The 21,560-nt window shown below is 38.0% G+C and overlaps 2 protein-coding genes across 5 annotated transcripts in view; one reads left to right on the top strand and one right to left on the bottom strand.

The window, feature by feature from the left end:
- DCX-EMAP (Doublecortin-domain-containing echinoderm-microtubule-associated protein) overlaps positions 1 to 21,560 on the top strand; it is a 41,911-nt gene that overhangs the window by 11,554 nt on the left and 8,797 nt on the right. The window contains exons 1-2 of one of the 2 annotated variants that reach the window (XM_018005925.2): positions 13,289 to 13,951; positions 19,683 to 19,877. In XM_018005925.2, the coding sequence (XP_017861414.1) occupies positions 13,883 to 13,951; positions 19,683 to 19,877 (264 nt within the window). In that variant the 5' untranslated portion in view covers positions 13,289 to 13,882. Of the gene's footprint in view, positions 1 to 13,288; positions 13,952 to 19,682; positions 19,878 to 21,560 lie in introns of those variants that run through there. The other variant, XM_018005924.2, reaches the window with a different exon arrangement.
- Positions 1,304 to 2,994, bottom strand: LOC149269487 (uncharacterized). 3 transcript variants are annotated; one of them, XR_016269695.1, is made up of 6 exons: positions 2,251 to 2,994; positions 2,089 to 2,178; positions 1,965 to 2,027; positions 1,697 to 1,887; positions 1,485 to 1,638; positions 1,304 to 1,420 (listed from the first exon to the last, which is right to left on the bottom strand). XR_016269695.1 is itself a non-coding variant. In XM_089466889.1 (5 exons), the coding sequence occupies exons 1-5, from the start codon at positions 2,300 to 2,302 to the stop codon at positions 1,597 to 1,599; spliced, it is 438 nt and encodes a 145-aa protein (XP_089323015.1). In that variant the 5' UTR covers positions 2,303 to 2,994; the 3' UTR covers positions 1,334 to 1,596. The 3 variants fall into 3 exon arrangements, 1 of the variants encoding a protein (XP_089323015.1); XR_016269696.1 differs by lacking the exon at positions 2,251 to 2,994 and having other exon boundaries at positions 2,089 to 2,224; XM_089466889.1 differs by having other exon boundaries at positions 1,334 to 1,638.

Here is a 21,560-nt window from a genome sequence, read left to right as displayed (position 1 = left end):
TATAATAAATTGAATATTTGCCACTTTGCCAACGTGTAGCTCCAACAATGGACAAAAGGATTATCAATTCTAATCTTTCCGCTTTTGCAGCCTGATTGCATGTTGCTTAGGGATTGCACCCAATGAGGGATCTATGTTTCAAAATAAAGCCTAATTGCAAGTATTGACCATACAGGTTGTCAACGTTAAGTAGCCAATTGCATTTCGTTTTTTTAGTAATGCAATGAAAGAGTGCAAGAGTGTAAGAGTGGAGAGTTCTAGTTCAAGATGATAAATATACATATGAACGTGCTCAATAATCTTAAAGCCTATTAGTAGCACAACACTAGCAAATACATACTTGATATATTTTTTATGTGCCTGATATATTTTCAGTCTCAGATCTCAGACTTTATGGTCTATTCTGATCATTTAAGTTAATTACCAATCCGTAATACAGCTATACTAATGATTAAAACTAGCAGGAACGGAAAGTCAACTTATTTTCTATACTTTCAAGCACAACTAATGAATGTATCGTATTCGGAAAGTCTGTTTTTTTATCTGGATAAAGTTTTGGTCTGCCTAAGATATTTTTCTAAAATTGTGGTGTAAATACTCATTAACAATTGCTGCCAGAAGGAAACTAGTCTCTCTCATACCATTACATTTGATTTAATATTTATATTATCTCTGAGATGCGGATGTCCTCTGTGAATAGAATAAAAATAGAATAAGCGTGTTTTATGTATTTTTTAAGATCATTTCATTATTTGCAATTGTTACTGGTTTTTCTTTTAATATCCCTAATGAGAAAGTGTCCAATACAGATTTTTCAATGACTTGCATGCGAAAGAATTCCACGCTACTTCAGCAGATAGAGGCACTGCAAATTTTATATCCTCACAGTATAGCTCTGCTCCAATAGACACCCTCTAGTACTGGTAACTGGTTCGTAGCTGGTGAAATCACTACTTACTAGGGTACCACCCCTACTTACTTTGCTAACCCTAAGCAATGCATTTCATCATTTCGTTTTTTGTATGAAATGTCCGCAAAAAGGGTCAATCGCCACCACATCGTTTACCCTGAACTAGTGAATTGGGTCACCATAAAAGGGCTAGTTACATGGGTACCCATGCCAGGGCTAGTTACATGGGTACCCATGAAAGGGCTAGTTACATGAGTACCCATGCCAGGGCTAGTTATATGAGTACCCATGCCAGGGGTGGTAAAATAATGAAAAAATTTGAAAAATTTATTTATTTTTTTTTTATTTTAAAATAATTTTTTTTCTATACTAAATTAATTTAAAAATTTTCATTTTCAGTTTTTTTTTTGTTGACGCATGAATTTTTAAAAAAACGCTTTTTCTGCAGCTGCATGGCCTTTCTTAGCTGCTCCTCGGCCGATCCATTGCCATCAACCAGATTTATTGCATCTAGGGAACAAATGTGAAGATTAAATTTTGTAATTAAATCGGCAATGAATTAAATAATACTTACCAATTAAAACGTCATAGAATGCGCTCTCTTTTTTTAAGGCAGCTTTGCCTTGAACGCCATCTACATTGTGTGCTAATACAACGGGATTAGCCAAAATATTCTTTAAATTTTTTTAAATTCCCCCAGTCATAATATGGATCCTAATCGCATCAATCTGTAAACAAAGTATGAATTAGGATTTAAGAAACAATTGAAACTGAGTTTATACTAACATAAAGCTCTCGGTTTGTGTTGTTAATTTCCGTATTTAGTTCCTTAAGGGATTCTACGGTCTGGATTGGAAATTGTTTAGCCACTTGTTGTCCTTGTCCGTGCTGTTTTGTAAGTCCTTTTATGGTGGCAGTCTGCTCGGAGGAAGCTTCCACAAGGACCCCGATCTTTTCTTGTGTTACTTTTTGGTCAGCTAAGTTTTAATATATTTAAATTCAATATATATAGGTATGCATATTTAACTAAAAGCTCATTAAATCATACTTATACCTCTTAAAGAATTCATTTCCTCCACAAGACTATCCAGTTTCTCCTGAACCACTTTCGTTTCGGCTGAAAAATAAGTAAAAAAATTTATTAGATAATTTTAAATAAAATATCGTGACACACTTACCACGTGACGAACGAACTTGTTCTGTTAGTTCAAGAACAAGTTGTTCAAGGCGCCCAATAGTTTGTGAACAATTGCAGCTCGATATTTGATCTGAAAATTAAACAATTTAGTACTCAATTTTTTCTATTTATTCAAATTAATTAGCACAATTTAAGTACTTACGGTTATTAGAAAAGTCCATCCGCCTAATTTTATTTTTTGGACTGAACGACATTTTTTTTTTAAATTTAAATTATTCTATTCACTTCACTAAACTTGCAATGCTCGATTGTATTTGCTCAACGGGCGAACGAACGTCGAGTAAGAGCAGAAAGCATAAATGAAAACAAACGGTACTTCCATAACAATTGTTTTTGTAAATTATGAAAGGAACAGTGACAGAAAGCGAAGATTATTTTCTTCCTTCACCTATGCACTATTCGCAAAAAACCAAAAATATATGTAATGATAGTACCGTTTTTTTTTTCGTTTATGCTTTCTGCCGTTTCATGCATATATGTATGCATGTAGTTTGTTGCTCGGTGGCTCGGCGTTCGCTTACCATAGGGTCAGTCAAGTAAGTACCCATGTAAGGACTAGTGCTAGCCTTCGAACATCGAGGAAGAGCAGAAAGCATAAACGAAAAGAAACGGTACTTCCATAACAATTGTTTTTGTAAACTAGGAAAGAAACAGCGACAGAAAGCGAAGATTGTTTTGCTCCTTTGCTATGCACTATTTGCAAAAAAACAAAAATAAATGTGATGATAGAACCGATTTTTTTTCGTTTATGTTTTCTGTTGCTCGGTGGTTCGGCGTTCGCTTACCATAGGGTCAGTCAAGTAAGTACCCATGTAAGGACTAGTGGGGAAGGTAGTTCAACTACGGTCAATCGCCACCTCCAGTACTACAGGGCAGTTTTGAAGTTGAAGTTTTGAGATAGAGGGCTCAGAAATATTGTTATTGTTAAGTATTGCTTCACAATTATCCGTGAAATCATCTATCGTCTGTAACGATGAATGGGAGTTGGGGAATGGGAGTTGAATATCAAGTGTCAAGTTGCAGAAGATGCGAACATAGCAATATCGAAAGCTCTGATGCTGATCAGTCACACCTTAACGGATAATAAACCCAATTTAAAAATTCATCACATAATCCATTTGATAACAAATCGGAACAATGCTAGCCAGAGTATCATTCGAAACGAAAGCGGAAGTCAAATGATTCAGACACGTATGTCCACGCCACTTTACGACCTACACAAAACGCTGCAAGAAATATGACTCCGTGCGGAATATTTATGCAAGCTATAGCTATAGTAGAAGCCCACCCACGTACATTCCTTCACATAGCCGCATAGACATTTTACAGACTCTAAGTACAATGACGCACTCACATAGTGTTGGCAGGGAAAATATTCGAAACTTTGCATATGCATGAGCTGGCGAGTGGCGAGACAGAGAGAGGGAGAGAATGTGTGTGTGTTTGTGTGTGAGAGAGAGAGAGAGGAAGAGAGAGAGCGAGAGAGTTGGGAGTGTGGCGCATTACATTTGTTAAATCTGGCACACGAATGCAATAAATCACAACACAGCACAAAATATACACCCCCGATCCAGCATATGTAAATACACGCACATATCCACCATCGCCCACTTACACACACCCACACACACAGGCAGGAGCACAAGCTCACACATACACATGTCTCCCACCCTCTCAGACGCGACGGGCATACATTTGTATAATGGTTATTATTAGTAATGCAAGCGCATAGTTCGCCAATGACTCAGGCTCTAAGAACTTTGAAAATTATTGGGGTCACATGTGCAAAAGGATATTTCCTTATTAAGTGAGCGTCCTGCATGTATGCGTGTGTGAACGGGTGTGTGTCCCTACGTCAGTGTCCATAAATGTATTCTGGTCACAAATTATTATGGTGTCAAATAATGAGGCGGAGACTGTCAAATTTGCATACGCAGTATGCCACAGTATCAGTTTGTTATTTCCAAGGACTATTCGCATATATGCATAAATTTAAGCACAATGTATGAAAAATGGGAACGGATCCGTTTTGCAAAACAAAAGATGCCAGCAAACTCTTATGCCATTCGTCCGACATGGAAACTCCATATACAACTGTCAACTGGGGTACATACAACTCTTTGGGTGGGTGGGATGTGGTTATTTTTAATGCATTACTCTGATGCACAGATGATTCTCCTTAAGATGTATGTACATGTGCATGCATGTGGCGACATGCGAGCGGAAAAGCGGAAGTAATAAGTGTATACTTAGCTATTTGTCTCTTCTGGCAGCATGTGTGTGGACCCGGCATTCATTCAAACGCATGCAACAGCCAACATAACATATATGTAACTACACGTCCCTTGCGAACACCATCGCCATCGCATATGGACAGAAGAAAGGGACTCCGGACAGTTGGCAAGACTCGGAGGCCGCAATACGAAAACAGTTGAAGTAACAGTTACGTGTTGGGCCGCTCCTCCACTTGCATGTTGACGGGTCGTCTGTCAGACATGATGAAAATAATGGAGCAGAAAATGTCACTGGGCATGCTAAAGACACACATACATATGTGTGTGTGCTGATGTATACTATTATACATATATCTATGCATGCATGCAGACCATACAGAAACACATAACATAGTGTTTGTCTGTGTGGGTCCATGACAGTAGACGCTGATAGTGCTGCTAGCTTGGTCACCACGCCATCTCCCACGCGGTCGCCCACAGACATGGTCTAACATGCCTGAAATGATTTAGTAAAGTTGGCATTGCAAAGCATTGCGCTTTGTCCCACTCATTAGACTCCTGCCCAAGACAGGTTCAAGACTCGTCACGAAGTGCAATTAGTTGAACACTCCCCCAACTCTGCGTTCGGCTCTCAGCCAACTTATTTATCAAATTCATCAACAATTTGTCAGCGTTATGAGGAATAACGAGTTCGAGTCGCGATATTGATCCAGTCGTCTCGCGAGCCAAACTCAAATTTGCATAACGTTTATCGGCTAACAAAACCGAGCGCAATGTCAACTCCACAAAAAAGGCTGTTGTGTCGCATAAATTCGTAATTAAATTCAAATCAGCTGTGCATTTTCTGCAAAGTGTTCATAAATTACCATTCGTTACTTCAATTTAAGTAGCTGACGAGACTCCATCCGCGCTCTACTTGCATATTGCATGTTCCTCATTAAAGTTCCGAGGGTTGGTTGGGGGATGCAGTGCAGGGGGTGAAAGCTATGGGTCTTTGTGGATCTCTAAAATATAGAGTGCAGAGAAGGCTATAGGGTATCACCTGATCGGACACTCTCTATACAAATATATTAATATAGAGAGAGGGAAAAGATTTCGTACATAGCAACAAATAGTAGGCCACTCCCCATCCTTATCGCACCACTCTTGTATTGCTTTCTTAACCTCTAAATAAACGACAAGAGCTTATGACAATATTGACCTCCACACTGGAAATTACGAAAACGGGAACACTTGACTCAATGGCGCAGCCAGTGTTGATGTGGCCATTAATTAAAGGCGAGCATGAAGGAAATAATTAAGACAAAAAATACACCGCACTAAAGGTTTTATAAATCATAAAAAATTATGTGTTATACGCGTGCGTAAAGGAATAAGTATATTAAAAATCACAGGCAATCCAAACAAAAGGCCAGCCATAAAGCAAGCCTACAGGTCACCGGTTGAACATGCCAAAGTCTTTAGCAATCATTGCTTAGGTCATAGGCACAATAAGAAGGCGAAACCCTTACAGCCTGACAGCCTTACAGCCTTACAGCCTTGCAGCCACGTCCACGCAGAGGCACAAGAGTGCCAAGGCTCTGCGTTTGACTTAGGCTCCGTCTTAGGGCCGTATGGCAACGCGTTTCATGCATTGAAATAATTAAGCCATAAGCCTCGACCTCTTTCTTGCTCTCGTCTCGAGCTCCACTTTTTTTATTCAGCTTTCGGCCGATTTGTGAGCTTGAAATATTTACACCTAAACAAATAATAAAGACCGAAATTATTTATACACGCACGCACAGCCAAACGACGGCGCTCCCCTGAGTAAGCAGCTCGGAGCTGACAATAGGCGACGAGGCAGGCTATTGTCGGCGGAGTGACGGCGATAAGTCACCAGCCATGCCACTTCCGCACGAATGTTGCATAAAAATAATTCGACTTGGCGGGGGCAGTCGGACGACAGAGATGAGGGTCGGCAGAAATGCTGTGTCCAGGCGGAGGCTTGCTGGGTAGGGAGCGTCCAGCATGTACGTGTTTACTCGTATTAAGTAAGTAAAGAGAACGAAATAGCAATAATAAAACTATGAAGGACACTTAAATGAGGCAACAATATACAACATTTGAAACTGTTTAAATCAAAAGCCACGCATGCGAGCAGGGTGCCGGGGGATAACAGTATCTAACGACCGAAGGAGTTTCTGTTTCCTTTAGTGTAGCCCAGTTTCCCCAGGAAATATCCCCAAGTATATTCGTAGTTCAAATATGCAAAAAGCTTGTGTCGAAATGTGGGCAGGGTGAAGGAAATTGCGAGTATTATTATGACTTTTATTAATTTTCCATGCCGTACTGGTTTTTGTTTTATGCTCCCGTTCCTTCGTCTCTCTCTTTCCCTCTCCATCTGACGCTCTCTTACACACACTCGCCTCCCTGCCTGGCCCAAAGGGCTTTTGTTTTACTTCTACTTTTGGACTATTTTTTGCTCTCTACGAGAATAATGGCAACGGCTGTGTCCAGTTCAAGTTTTTCACTAAACAACTTTGCACGCACGCGTTGGCCAGCCCAGAAGCAGAAGCAGACGCAGAAACAATATCAAAACTGAAGCAGAACCAGCACCAGAACCAGAACCAGAACCAGAACCTGGAACAGTGTAGCCAGTAGACTCTGAGTTGCGGTTTAGCTTTGGCTTTCGGCTCGGATCTTTGATTTATGTGCGCTAAAAACTTTAAATTGTGGGCTCCGCAGTAATCATTTCGCCAAGGCATAAAATCGGTAAAGTTTTATTAACAACTTGTGCGACATCCAACCGATGCGGCGTCCGACCCCGCCGGACTAGGCGTCCAGACTGAAGTGTGGACCCTGACAAGGACAATAGAAATTGAAAATATGTTCGCAAGTTGCCTCTGCTCACAGAACTATGCAACACAATGCTGACCACTGGCATAGTTTAGGCCGACAATGGAAATATTTTGGCCGATTGCGTCGCTTTTATTAAAAAATATTGCAACACTGTAGAAACTCGACAAATAGCATGGCATGCGATTTTCATAGCCAACGATTTTCATATATCCGTATAGAGAAGAAAATACTCGGACTAGAATTAGTTGAACGGAGCTTGCCACTAATTGACCAGTATTTGTGAATAGTAAAATTTGTTCTCGATTTAAATATGAAATTGAAAAATCTAGGACCTTAAAATCTTAAACGACTTGAAAGGAAAACAATAGATACGTACTAAATCACAAAGTTAATCAATTTTGATTTTAACTCAAGTTGATTTTAATACAGTCAAGTAATGCTTTAAGAAATTAATAGTGACTCAAACGATATATATATATATATAAGTTAAGCGCTCCCACACTAGAGTACTAGTGATTGGGGACGCTGTGTTGGGTTCTTGTGAATATATAACAACTTTGTGTTCAATGCAATAATATATTTTATATAATTTGGAACAATAGGTCTAAACACTCTCAAGTCCGAATATAAACTGAACTAAATCTGTTTAATCTGACTCTCTAGCCTCCTTAGATTGTCTTATATATATATATTATATAATAATATAACGCTTTATTTTTTCTCTGTATGGTCCTAGTTCAGACACATACAATTCGCATTTCGTTTTCTTGGCTGCTAAAATTACTTACATTCCTATGGAAATCAATCCTGACTTTAATATAGCAATTTAAAAACAAGTAAGAACGTTGCAGTCGGGCGATACCGATTGCAAAAGACTCATTCACAGCCCAAACACTGTCAACCAGAGTATTTAGTGCAATTTTCAAGTCTAGTGCGCAACAAAAAACAGGGCATGATCCCAATAAAATTGGAAAATCATCGATAGCTATTGCTAGGATCATTGCATCATTGCATTCAAATTACATACATATATAATTTATACAATTTTGACTTTTAATAGTATTTATTTATATCCATATATTGGATACCGGCTTCAAGCTAACAGCAGATCAGCGCGATTTTCCTATGCATGTGCACACACTCATCGTCTATTCTATGCGTACAGACAGAAGCGCGCCTTTTCTCACATTCTCAGAATTTTGAGTGATTTCTGGACTTTCTAGCCGTTACTGTAGTTTTGTCTGATGACGCTCTCTTATTAAGCTATTCTATGTATTTTAGCAACCAGCTGTTCAAGCAAGGAAAGGGTGCGGGTGCTAAGGGCGACGCAAATTATGTTAGAGTAGGGGAGGTTCGAAACCTCTTCGATGTTTTTTTTTTTTTCATACATATTTCGTTTTTTATAAAATAGATATTTTATATTGTTGTTTCTTCTTAAATAGCCCTCAAATACATACATATGTATACGCAAATACATACATATGTATATATGTAAGTCTGCACGCATAGCATCAAGCATTCCAGCCTTATACACGCGCTCATTTGTATGTGTATGTATGTACACATAAATGCGTGCTCTAGCATATTCTAAGAATCCCGTTGCGATTGATTTTCGAAGGCTGAAGCGCCGGCGATCTATATTTTAGGTATTTTGACATGAACTGAATCCCGCGGAAAACTGTTTTTTGTAAATTGCAAATTTTTTTGTTATTTTAGCTTTTTTATATTTTATTAATTTTATAAAAATGTTTCCTTCCGTGCTATCAATGCCTATTAAGCCTATAAATATATACATAAATAGATGGCTGACGCATGCCGCAATATAGGCACTATAAATGCCGATATATACCAAATTTCAGGTCTCTAGCATCAATAGTGTCCAAAATATAGCCGAATTTGAAAAATCACTATATCTTCAGGTCCGATTTGCCACGCCCCTAGGAGGCGTAGATATATAATTTTTTTACCCATCTGTATAGAATTAAAACATCAGCTTACGTGCGAAATTTTTGCATTCTAGGTTTATAACTTTAGGAGATACAGTTTTGTCCAATTTGCCACGCCCATAATGGGCGGAGATATATCCGCCATAGCTAGTGATCTTGGGTGGTCGACGCGGACCTACATAATAAATTTTAGCTTTCTAGCTCTTCAACAAACGTGATTTCTGGTATATCGGAAAATGCATTTTCCGATTTGCCACGCCCCTAGTGGGCGGATCGGGAAAATTTTAACACTTTATAAATCGGAGATATACACGAGTATGTGTTCCAAATTTCAAGTCTCTAGCTTCAATAGCGCCGAAATAGATTGCGTTCATACGGACACACGGACGGACAGCAAGACGGACATTGCACAAAACCAATATACTCATTTCACTTTCGTGAATGAGTCTAATTACCATAAAACACATTGTACCTATTGCATTGATTCAATTGGTCTATTGCGACGGCTTTAGGTAAACTCTCATATCTGAGACAGCATTTTTATTCTAGTAAAGAGTGATGAGGGAAATGAGTGAAAATTATAAGCTTAGGAAACGGAGAAATTGTGGCAGCTTGAACAAATTGCTTATTCTCACAAATTGAAACTTGATGTCCTATTTCATTTGTTACCTTTACGCAATGTCAGCATTACCAAACATTCTCTAATCATACAGGTGGATTAGCAATTCGGTATCTTGAATCTAATGATAATGAAGCTCAGAAGAAAATATTAAAATTTATCTAATAGTAGCAGAAGTATTTATTATTAAGTTCTTATACCCTGAACCCATTGAAAATGGGAAATCAGGGTTTCATGGATTTCTTAAAAGTATGTAACAGGCAGATGGAGGCGTTGCAGACCCCACAAAGTATATATATTCTTGATCAGCGCGACGAACTGAGTCGATTTAGCCATGCCTGTATGTCTGTCTATCCACCCGTCCGATATTTTGTCCACCCAAATAATGGCAATGTGCCATGCAAATAATTATAGAAAAATAATGAGTTATGTTATCACTGCAATATTTTGGCCATTTATAGCTGTTTATGTTTGCTCTCTCCGAAAAATTTAATGGGTACCGTTACCTCTCTCAGCACGCAGAAATAAGCGGTTAGAGTTTTTGCAATGCGTTGTCAAAATACCTTTGTCCTCCATTGTATCTATGTCCAACAGTTTAAGAGCTAGAAATTTAAAATTTTGATAGTTGAGTTTCTGCTCACCTCATACCCTGTAATTTTAACAGTGCTAGCGAGAAACTCACAACTTAACGACTTTCTGATAGCATCCTCTATTGAATTGCATAAAAAGAACTTGTATAGCGAATCGGATAACTAATCGTGAATCAGTATTCTGCAGTCGGTAAAGTCCAAATGCAACGATATTATTTGTTTACTTTCCATTGTTATTTTCGATAACAAGAAATCTTAGTTAAAATAAAAGTATGAAATTGGTGCTCAATTCTGATTAGTGGTAAAATATTTCCTATAATAGTCCGAACTTCCGTTCAGTTTCGCTTTTAAGCTTCAGCTCGATAGATCTGAAGGTAACATTACATATTTTTGTGGATATCTCACAGTGAAAACCATAAATGCTCCGCTTACACGACACGCACCCAATCGCATTTATATATATAATAACCTGTTCGTTATTTTGTGAGTTTCTAACTGTAAAACAGATAAATTCTTTTGCAATTTGTGCAATTGCATAAGTGGCATTTCGAGTAAAGCCCTGGATATAATATAGAGTTTTATAGTTAAAACCTTATATAGACCTCCTTTACATATAATAAACTCATGTAAAGTACAAATAAAGCAAATAATTGCTTATAAGTATATAAATACTTTCTAAATTACTACTATTAGAATAAGTCTCAGATTCAAGCTCAAATGTATGTAGCTAATAGAAATTTTAAATATAGGTCGTTCACTCCAATAAAATCGATCAAAAAGTGGTGTAACTTTAGTTGATATTTTACCCTTGAACCAATTAAAAATGAGAATTCGGAGTATAATAGTCTTAGGACGATGAAGAGAGTAAAGTAACAGTTTTAGCGAAATCATGAAAGTGAAAGGCTTGGCCCGTTCGCAGGAGAGTGGGAGTTGAAAATGAAACACAAACACAACCGACATGGTAATAAATATCCGAATAAGCCACTCAAAGCGAAAAGCAATAAGCCAACTACTACAACAACTCACTGAGCGCAGAGGCCAGTCTGAGTAGCGAGCTTAGGTCGCAACTGCTTGGCATGCATACCAATTCCAATACCAAAAGCGATACTACGAGGCAGTGCCAACACTACTGCCGTTCCAATACCTCCTCATCCTTACCTATGTCAATACCAACAAGGCCCTCACCAAAGGAAACACTCGCAGAAGCATGCCAGTGCTATACTAGTGGCTATGCCAGCCAACGCAAAGCCAAACACAAAGGAAGAAAGTTGCTCCAATGTTGATGGTGTGCGTGGGAAAAACCGAGTGAGTTCCTGCTATCGTAGCCGTAGCTGGAAGCTCATGAGCTACCAAAATGTTCAACGGGATGCGTTGGGGAGTGGGAGATGTATTGGCCAACAATAATTAAAAGAATCCATAAAATACAAAAACATGCAATATACTGGTACATATATAACTGGTGCACCAATACCAATACCAATACCAATACCAATACCAATACCAATACCAATACCAATACCAATACCAATACCAATACCAATACCAATACCAATACCAATACCAATACCAATACCAATACCAATACCATACCAATACCAATACCAATACCAATACCATACCAATACCAATACCAATACCAATACCATACCATACCAATACCAATACCAATACCAATACCAATACCAATACCAATACCAATACCAACCAATACCAATACCAATACCAATACCAACCAATACCAATACCAATACCAATACCAATACCAATACCAATACCAATACCAATACCAATACCAATACCAATACCAATACCAATACCAATACCAATACCAATACCAATACCAATACCAATACCAATACCAATACCAATACCAATACCAATACCAATACCAATACCAATACCAACCAATACCAATACCAATACCAATACCAATACCAATACCAATACCAATACCAATACCAATACCAATACCAATACCAATACCAATACCAATACCAATACCAATACCAATACCAATACCAATACCAATACCAATACCAAGACCAATACCAATACCAATACCAATACCAATACCAATACCAATACCAACCAATACCAATACCAATACCAATACCAATACCAATACCAATACCAATACCAATACCAATACCAATACCAATACCAATACCAATACCAATACCAATACCAATACCAATACCAATACCAATACCAATACCAATACCAATACCAATACCAATACCAATACCAATACCAATACCAATACCAATACCAATACCAATACCAATACCAATACCAATACCAATACCAATACCAATACCAATACCAATACCAATACCAATACCAATACCAATACCAATACCAATACCAGTACCAATACCAATACCAATACCAATACCAATACCAATACCAATACCAATACCAATACCAATACCAATACCAGTACCAATACCAATACCAATACCAATACCAATACCAATACCAATAAAAAAGAAAAAGGACTCAACCAAATGGCAGCTAATACATTCGGCTAGAGATCGCCATTGCTGATTTCCCTGAGCAATAAATGAATACGAGTGTACAAGTAGTACAGCATACTGGCCGAAGTATACAGTTGTAGAGCTATAATTGTGTTGGTATACAGTTGTCGGGGCGAGCGAGTGTAGCGGGAATCGCGATGTCGTAAGGCTGGGCGTCAAGTTGGTAATTTGAATATGGTTTATGTATACAACACGTGTATTAAGCACGCTATATTGCCTTGTGTATATAATGAATATAATAAATACATATACAAAGCTATGTACATATATGTATATATATGGTCAGATGGTATCGGATAGCGTAACGTAACGTAACGTAGTGTGTAGCCTGGCGTGACGTGACGTGATGTGGCGTGGCTTGGCTTGGTTTGGCTTGGTCTGGCGTTTTGAGCAAATGAGCCTTTCGATTTTGAATTTCAGCCACTTAGCCGCAGTCGTTTGGCAAACGCCAAGGAAACGATACCTAAATGCGACGCGAGAAGCCACTGAACGAAATATAATTAAAATTGAAGTGAAAGTTCATGAAACACGTGTCGTTCTTATCCTGGTTCGAGAATGCTTCGCTTCCGACTCTGACTCTAGGGCTACGACTACGACTATGGCTATGACTATGACTATGGCTATCTATCATGTGGTGTTGCATAAGCGCGATCTGTTTGCACTGGGCAAGCAATCAACAAATTTAAAGTGCTATTAAATTAAATTCCAGCAATTAACACGTTTTAAAACGGCAGCCAGACAAAGTGAACGTTTAAGCTATACATACTGCGCTTTGGCGGGCGAGAAAACTACGTTTATTTATTATTAACTTAATGCTGTGCGGAGTTCCTGCCGCTGTTGTTGTTGTTGCTGCTGTTATTGTTTTTGTAAAGAAAAACTGCAACTGCAAGTGAATTAAAAGCAAAGAGGCAACTAAAGTAAGCAAACTGGCGCACCCGCAGGGCTCAGAACGCCCAACACTCAACGGCCAACACGGACTCATCAACGGCTAGTGCAAAACTTTCGCCCAAATGTATATCGACGAGGATAGCGAGGAAAGTTCGCCCTTTGTGATGCTCACATCGCCGACCAAGTCTTGGGTCAGTGTTCAGTGTAAACAATGGGCCCACCCCCACAATCCCACTATCCAACTTCCCAACCAATCCCCCGCCCACCGCCTTCTACCTACTACCCACTGCTCAACATCCACCGGCACACATCTCTTAATTTCGCATTTTTTCTGCTATTTGCCGTATACACACAGTCAAACTGCAGAAAAAAAGAAGTTGGTAAAAAGTTTAAATGACTTTTGTTGTTTTTCTAAGTGTTTTTTAATGGTCTACGTGTACAGGCTGTGCGACTGTCATTTTTTGAACCACCGTATGCGCATGTTTAAATATTTCATTTGAATTCCACAAAAGAATGAAATGCCTTTTGCATGCAGCCCAATAATATGCAAGATCTGTGTCACAAAATAGCATTTGAGCGTTTTGAAACTTTTCAACCACAAATTCAGTACTCATAAATCATTTCCTACAAATAAGTTTAAGGCAGATAGACTGAAGAGACTATGTACTGAACTAAAGAGATTTTCTAGCTGATACAAACTTTTCTCTCACCTGATGATCGAATACAGCAAATCAAATGAAGGTCTCTAAAAAGGAGCAAAAAAATTCTTGAATGAATTAGATCTAGTTTTTCACTCATTCGCATAAGCAGACTTAAAATATTCAAACCTAAAAGACAAATAAATGAAATCCCAGTAATCTCGAGTGCACTGATAATTATACTCTTTAATTTCCATTTAAAATTTTAGATAACTTAACTCTGACTAAGACAATTTTTTAAAAACTTCTATCTTTACCAGAATGTAATCTGACTCATCAGAATTATTTAAAAGTTCTTCAGCGATTTTTTAACATAATGCATACTGATGTATATCAGATCTATCTATCTATGATGATGTAATATCAGATCAATATCAAGTTCCTATAGTTTCCCAGAACGTCAACACATAGGCGCGCAGACGAGGGACAGGGCCAAATCGACACAGCTGTTTATTCAAAATATTCTGTCCATTACTTTAGCAAAATTAGAAAGTGAGCTGGAATGGTTTATCGTATAAGCCCATAAAATGTGAATAATATCAGTTAGCTATGAATTTTACATACATTTAACAAAACCATTACACCCAGATTTCCCATTGAAAATGGGTTCAGGGTATAAAAATTAAGTTGTTCAATTTAGAAAAAACTTTTCTAATTCGTGGATATTCTTTTCAACTCTTTAAACGATTACATAGGAGAGTAACGGAGATGAGATCAAAATTTTAGAAGAAAGATTTATATGACTGTCATATCATACATTGTATTATTATCTCTTTAGATTATATATCACAATTTCGAGTCTCTTTGTTAAGTAACGGTAAAATAACATACGTTTATACGGACAGACAGACGGACAGAAAGGCGAAAGCTGTAAAAAAAAACAATACACTCTTTTACCTCGGGGTTGAGTAGTCTAAACCAAAAGATTTTACCATTACCGTTTTGTTTTTACTAAATACAAAATGCAAGTTGCGAAGTATCGCACATTTGATTGGTTAGGTTAGGGAGATTTGAAATCAACCGTGTTTTTGACATCGAAATGCTTTAACTCAAATGTGCTAATGGCAGGGAGATGATTCGGATCCTTGATAAATGCTGTTATTGGCCTTGCATCTTCTAATGAAAACTAACGCACATATAGCTCTGCTACTAAGCAAATAGCTTTGCAAAAGCTTAAATTACGCGCTCAATTAAACTTTGAGCAACTCGGAAAAGCACACAGGCAGGCAAAGTAAGCGCAACTTCAAAGCCCTTCGTTTGAGGTGTAGTCTCGCAGAAAATTCATTGAAGCAATCCACAGGGACCATGAGCCCTTCAGCGGCTCAAGTAGTATCCCAATCGCAGGAACAGCTTGCCCACACTTCTTTCACATTAACCATTATCGTCCTGATTATTATTACTTGGGGATATTTAATTTGATTGTCGTAAACGAAACGGTTGTTATGCAAATATCTTGTAAACAAATAAATACGCAAACATGAGAGGAAGTCTAGACTGGTTTCTGTTATTCGGGTCATAATTCAACACTTGGCCTAAAATATTAACAGAGAGTCTAAGAAGCCTTCGCGTAAAATCGTTTACTTACCCACTTAAACACATTGAGAAATGTAGTTTAGTTTGTTTTTATACTCATCCATGAAATTGAAATGAGTATATTGAGTATATATCCGTCTTACTGTCCCTCCGCTTGTCCGTATGAACGCAATTTGTTTTCGGCGCTGTTGAAGCTAGAGACTTGAAATTTGGAGCGGCAGAAATAATCTTAGTTGAAGAGCTAGAAACCTGAAATTTGGTATATATGTATACTCGGGCTGGCCACCCAAAACTAAAAAGCTATGATGGATATATCTACGCTTAAAGGGGCTTAGTTAGGAGCTAGAAGCTCTAAATTTGGATAGTTTCTATTTAGGGTGAGACATATTGAAAAATATGCTGTGGGGGCGTGGCAAATAGGGAATTTTCTACAGTATTAAAGCTTGAAACTCAAATTAAAATGGGCTGAGAATGAGTTTCTGCGGTGGGTAACGCCCGACTGCAAAGTTTTTATACCCTGAACCCATTGAAAATGGGAAATCAGGTTATAATGGTTTTGTGAAAAACTATGTAACGGGCAGAAGTTATCATCGCAGAACCCATAAAGTATATATATTCTTGATCAGCACGACAAGCTGAATCGATATAGCCCTGTCCGTCTGTCCGTCCGTCTGTATGAGTGCGTCGATTTCAGAAGTTATAAGAGCTAGAGAGCTGAAATTTAGCATGCATACTCGTGTGCACCATACGCAGTACAAATTTATCACATTTTCGATAACTCATCCGATAACTTTTTTATCGAGAATAATCGAAAAATGGACTTCGGTTTTATACTCATTCACAAAAGTGCATTATTATACTCATTCACGAAAGTGAATTAGAATATTGTACAATGTCCGTCTTGCTGTCCGCCCGTCCGTCTGTCTGTCCGTATGAACGCAGTTTATTTCGGCGCTATTGAAGCTAGAGACTTATAGAGACTTATTTATAAAGTGTTAAAATTTTCCCTATCCGCCCACATGGCAAATGGGAAAATGCATTTTCCGATATACCAGAAATCATATTAGTTGAAGAGCTAGAAAGCTGAAATTCGTAATGTAGATCCGCGTCGACTACCCAAGATAACAGGCTATGGCAGATATATCTACACCTATTGGGGGCGTGGCAAATCGGATAAAACTGTATTTCCAAGAGTTTTACAGCTAGAACGCTGAACTTTTTCACAGGAGCATGGCATATCTGAACTGAAGATACAGTGATTATTTAAATTCTGCCTTTTTTTGCGCCCCTTTAGGGGCAGTTAGGGTACCGTTAGCCCGTACTAAGAACTGACCAAAATGGGATGTCTACGCCTACTAGGGGTGTGGCAAATCGGGAAAAACTAAATTTACTACAGTAGCGAAACTTAGCAACTAAATTACTGATGGGATGTGAATGAGTAGTTCGCAATCGGTAATGACCGACTGCAACGTTTTTACTTGTTTCAAAGTGCTCAAATTAATTTTAGACTTCAGATTTAGAGACTTCAGACTTACTGTGTATATACAGTTGATCGATACAAAGATTTTGTAATTTACAGATTTAGGATACCACGCCCCCTTCGCCCACAATTTAATTCATTTAAGTACTAGAGACTTGTGCTTTGGAATGTGCACACATTTTAAGCATATGACCACGCTATGAAAGTTTCATTAAGATTGTATGTCTACAAAAGAAATTATTCAAGAAATAAATAAAATTGCCCACACTGCAGCGCAACCCAAGCGCAGTCGCTGCTAAGTGCGCAGTCAGCAGAACGCGTGATAAAAATATACTTGGAAGGGAAACCCATTATATTCACACTTAGTGCCATTATTATTTATTTATTGAAATTAATATATTCCAATGTGAGATTTCGCACTCGGAAAAAATGTTTGAGAACGTGGTTGATACAATTCGCTTTTAGCACTCAAAGCCAATGCTGCGATTGTACAGCATTTTGTTGAATTTCAATTAAGAGCCTTGATTTTGATTGGAGCCCTGTGTGCGTGCTGCGTCAGGGCATATATACATATGTATTCAGATTTGATATGTATGCACAGCACATATAACATACATGCGTGCATATATGTAGACATACATATTTATGGTTATTTATTTAAAGTATATTTCGTCTCGACAGGCCTCGCTGCGTAATTGGGGTCAACCTGTCGCAAGGCATTGCACAAATGTTGGCTGAAGAATTGTGTTTTAAATGAATTTGGATTATTTTCAATTTGAGCTTCTGAATCTAGGCTCCTGCGGCAGTTTCATTAAAAATATATTTGTGCATGAAATTAATTTGAAAAGTGTCCGTTTCACTGATATTCAAATTAAATTGTCACCTTTTAAAAAGCCTTGCAACATTTTAAACACTTGGCGATTAACTTTTAGCACTATTTTCTATACTCTGAACTCATTGAAAATGGGAAATCAGGGTATAAATGTTTTGTTAGACTGTATATATAATAAAAGTATAGTATATATAATACTCAACGATTGGACTCTCATTAAATCGGCTAAGTCAATAGAAATAATTGAACAATCCATTTATCCAATTAGTAAACTGATTGAATTGTGTTCTAGCAATAAATTCGTTTTGAGTTTAGCTACTATACGCGGAAATACGCCAATCGGCAAATGCAATTTCCGATATGCCAGAAATCATATTAGATGAAGAGCTAGAAAGCTGAAATTTGGAATGTAGATTCGTGTCGACCACACAAGATCACGAGCTATGGCGAATATATCTACGCTCATTGGGGGCGTGGCAAATCAGACCTGAAAATATAGTGATCTTTCGTACCGTACTTTATTTTGGGTAGTTTTATGCTATAAACCTGAAATATGATACATATACTCGGGTAGAGTATTTGGATAGTGAAGTAATAATTTCCTCTATCTATGATCAAAAAATGCCTCTTAAAGCGTAAGTGTAAGCATCCAACGAAAATGAGGTGCCTAAGCCCAGTAGGGGCGTGGCAAATCGGTATTTTCTACAGTATCAGAACTATACTTAACTACTAAATTGCTGATGGGATGTGAATGAGTATTCTGGAGTTGGTAACGCCCGAAAGCAACGTTCTTACATGTTTTTTATACTCGTTCAGGAAGTGAAGTTAACGATTTGGTTAAGTTTGAGCTAATCTGTATAAGTAAAATGTACATCTTCCAAGGTGTTGGAACTTGAACTTGAATACTAACTCAAAATCAATGATCTTTCATAATTATGTATTAGCACAGGATAAAAATTAAATAAACATTCTGTAATAGATTTTAAAATGTTGATTCCTTTTTTATATAAACCTAAATGAATCTAATTATTTCTAAATATAAGTATATATACATACATGTATATACATACATGTACTTTAAGATATGCATCAGTCGAAACAAGTGTCACAGATTTCGACCATGTCTCTTGCGTTCGGCAAAACAATTTCATTAATTTCAGATTTGCGCGAAAAATTTTCACAAAAGACGTCAACTTAACGAAACGAACGCCTACCCACAACATACACACAATCACGAACACAACGACCAAAAAAAAAAAAAAAAAAAAACACGCACACACGCGCACGTGTATATGTATATACATTTGTATATGGTCAGCGGTGGACTTTCCAACAATTTACGTATTTTCCTATTTGTTTATTTTCGTTTCCGCGGACAGCCCGCCAGCTACGGTAAAAAGAACGGCATGTGGTACGCTTCGCCCGGAAATCAGGGCTGGGGCTCGAAGCCCGCCAGTCGAAAGCCCTCAATAATGGAAGCGGATTTGGGCACATTATCGACCACATCGGGCTCTATAAAGCGCAGTGCAGGTCGGGTGATACGCATCATCAATAATTTGGATCATTCCGTTCAGGTGAGTGCAGGGGCCCCAATCCCCCAAATATTTATCAGTTATAAATACATTCCCCTGCACATGCTTTTATTGTTTTACCCATCAAACTGTTTGTAGTATTGAATGTAGATTAAAAAAAGCCAAATACAAATTTTCCCAGCAGCTCTCGACTCTCATATTTGTATAACAGATTTATTTACTGTGTTTACACTTGGCTCCAAAATATTTATGTAGTAGAGTATATGTATATATGAATATACATATAAACACGACATCTCATTTACCTACGATTTAGAAAATGATAACTAAAAGCTAGTCCACTAAAAATAATTGATGAAATTGTTGAACAAAAGTGCATAAATTATGCAAATTATATCTACAGTTATTCCGAAATGTGTCAAACGTCAATAGATATTTAACACACATATAAACTCCAGCCGCGTTTCTTCCTATTTTAGCATAAACTGAATATTCAGCAGAGTTTCTGCAAAATAATACCACATATTCATTTATCTGCATGCATACCTGACCACAGGTGGCCCGGTGATCACCTGGACGCGAGGCTTGAATGTATTTGTAACCAATTCGCTTTTCAACTTGGCTTGTTTGCATTTTATATATTCAATTGGTAAATCTTATTTGTTTGGTACGTCCGATTGTCCACTTAGCAGCATATGCAAACATGTGTTTCTGTTTTCAATAAATAAACTATTGTTTTAATATATTTATTTGATTTGCATGGGCATCTCTTTGTGGTAGTTATTTGCGAATATGGCACCTATTCGGACTTGTATATCCTCACATCCTCACATATTTATCTATGCCATGCAGCATGCATCTACCATATATTTATCATGTATTAATTCAATTTGTATAGATTTGGAAACAAACAATTCAATCGGGTACTCCTTCTCGTAAAAACTATTTGAACAGCAAATTTGAAGTTCCTATCTCCCATTCGAATTTGGTGCTTATCTGGTCGTATATATAAGGTGTTTCTGATGAGAGCAGAGCGCTACCACGCAAGGCCAATAACTAGCTGTACTTCACTTTGACATTCAAATATGTGCTTGCAGAGGGGCTGACAGGCGGAGCACAGGGCAATTAACCTTTGCCTACTTTTCGGCACACCCAAAGGAATGCAGCAATCATATGAAAAATCAATTGTCTGCAATTTGTATTTTATTATACTCGTATGCATGCAACAACGGCGCGGGAGCCAAATTGACGCCACGGTCAATTTGGTTGTTTCCGCTGGAACAGAAAAACCCAGGACTCCCACTCTCCGCATTCCGTACTCTGCACAGCAGGTTAAATATTTGCTGGCTTCATAGCCGAAACGGCCCAAATAGGTTTGGGACTTGCACTCCACTGTACTACTTGGACTATCCTTGCCTAGCCTAGGTCGCGTAGTCGGTCCTGGGTTTCAGCTGGTTTCGGCTGGGTTTGGCTTCGGCTCGGATAAATTGGTGTCGTGCTCGAAGCAGTAATAATGTTTTATGGTAATTTCGCTAAGTGCAACTAAATTTTTCGGCACTCTTTTTGCTTCCCAAGAGGCAGGTGATGTTTTATGAATAAAAATACCTTAAATTGCAGGCGGTCCGCGTAGTCTGAGTCTGATTCTTAGGTAAAAGCATAGTAAGTATGGCACGTGATGGGACTGGGCTGCATTTTACAGGACGTCACTTTTGCTGCTTTCGCCAC

Source organism: Drosophila arizonae, chromosome 4 (genome assembly GCF_054131065.1).
Source record: "Drosophila arizonae isolate 15081-1271.41 chromosome 4, UAZ_ARI_1.0, whole genome shotgun sequence".
NCBI classification, from domain to species: domain Eukaryota; kingdom Metazoa; phylum Arthropoda; class Insecta; order Diptera; family Drosophilidae; genus Drosophila; species Drosophila arizonae.
Note: the sequence above shows the minus strand (reverse complement) of the source record. Positions and strands in the feature narration are given on the sequence as shown.

Excerpts from the sequence above, each read along its gene's own strand:
- LOC149269487 (XM_089466889.1), bottom strand. The coding sequence starts at position 2,302 with ATGTCGTTCAGTCCAAAAAATAAAATTAGGCGGATGGACTTTTCTAAT. Across the intron at positions 1,888-1,964 it reads GGAAATGAATTCTTTAAGAG|CTGACCAAAAAGTAACACAA; the intron begins GTATAAGTATGA and ends ATTAAAACTTAG. Across the intron at positions 1,639-1,696 it reads ACACAAACCGAGAGCTTTAT|ATTGATGCGATTAGGATCCA; the intron begins GTTAGTATAAAC and ends CTTTGTTTACAG.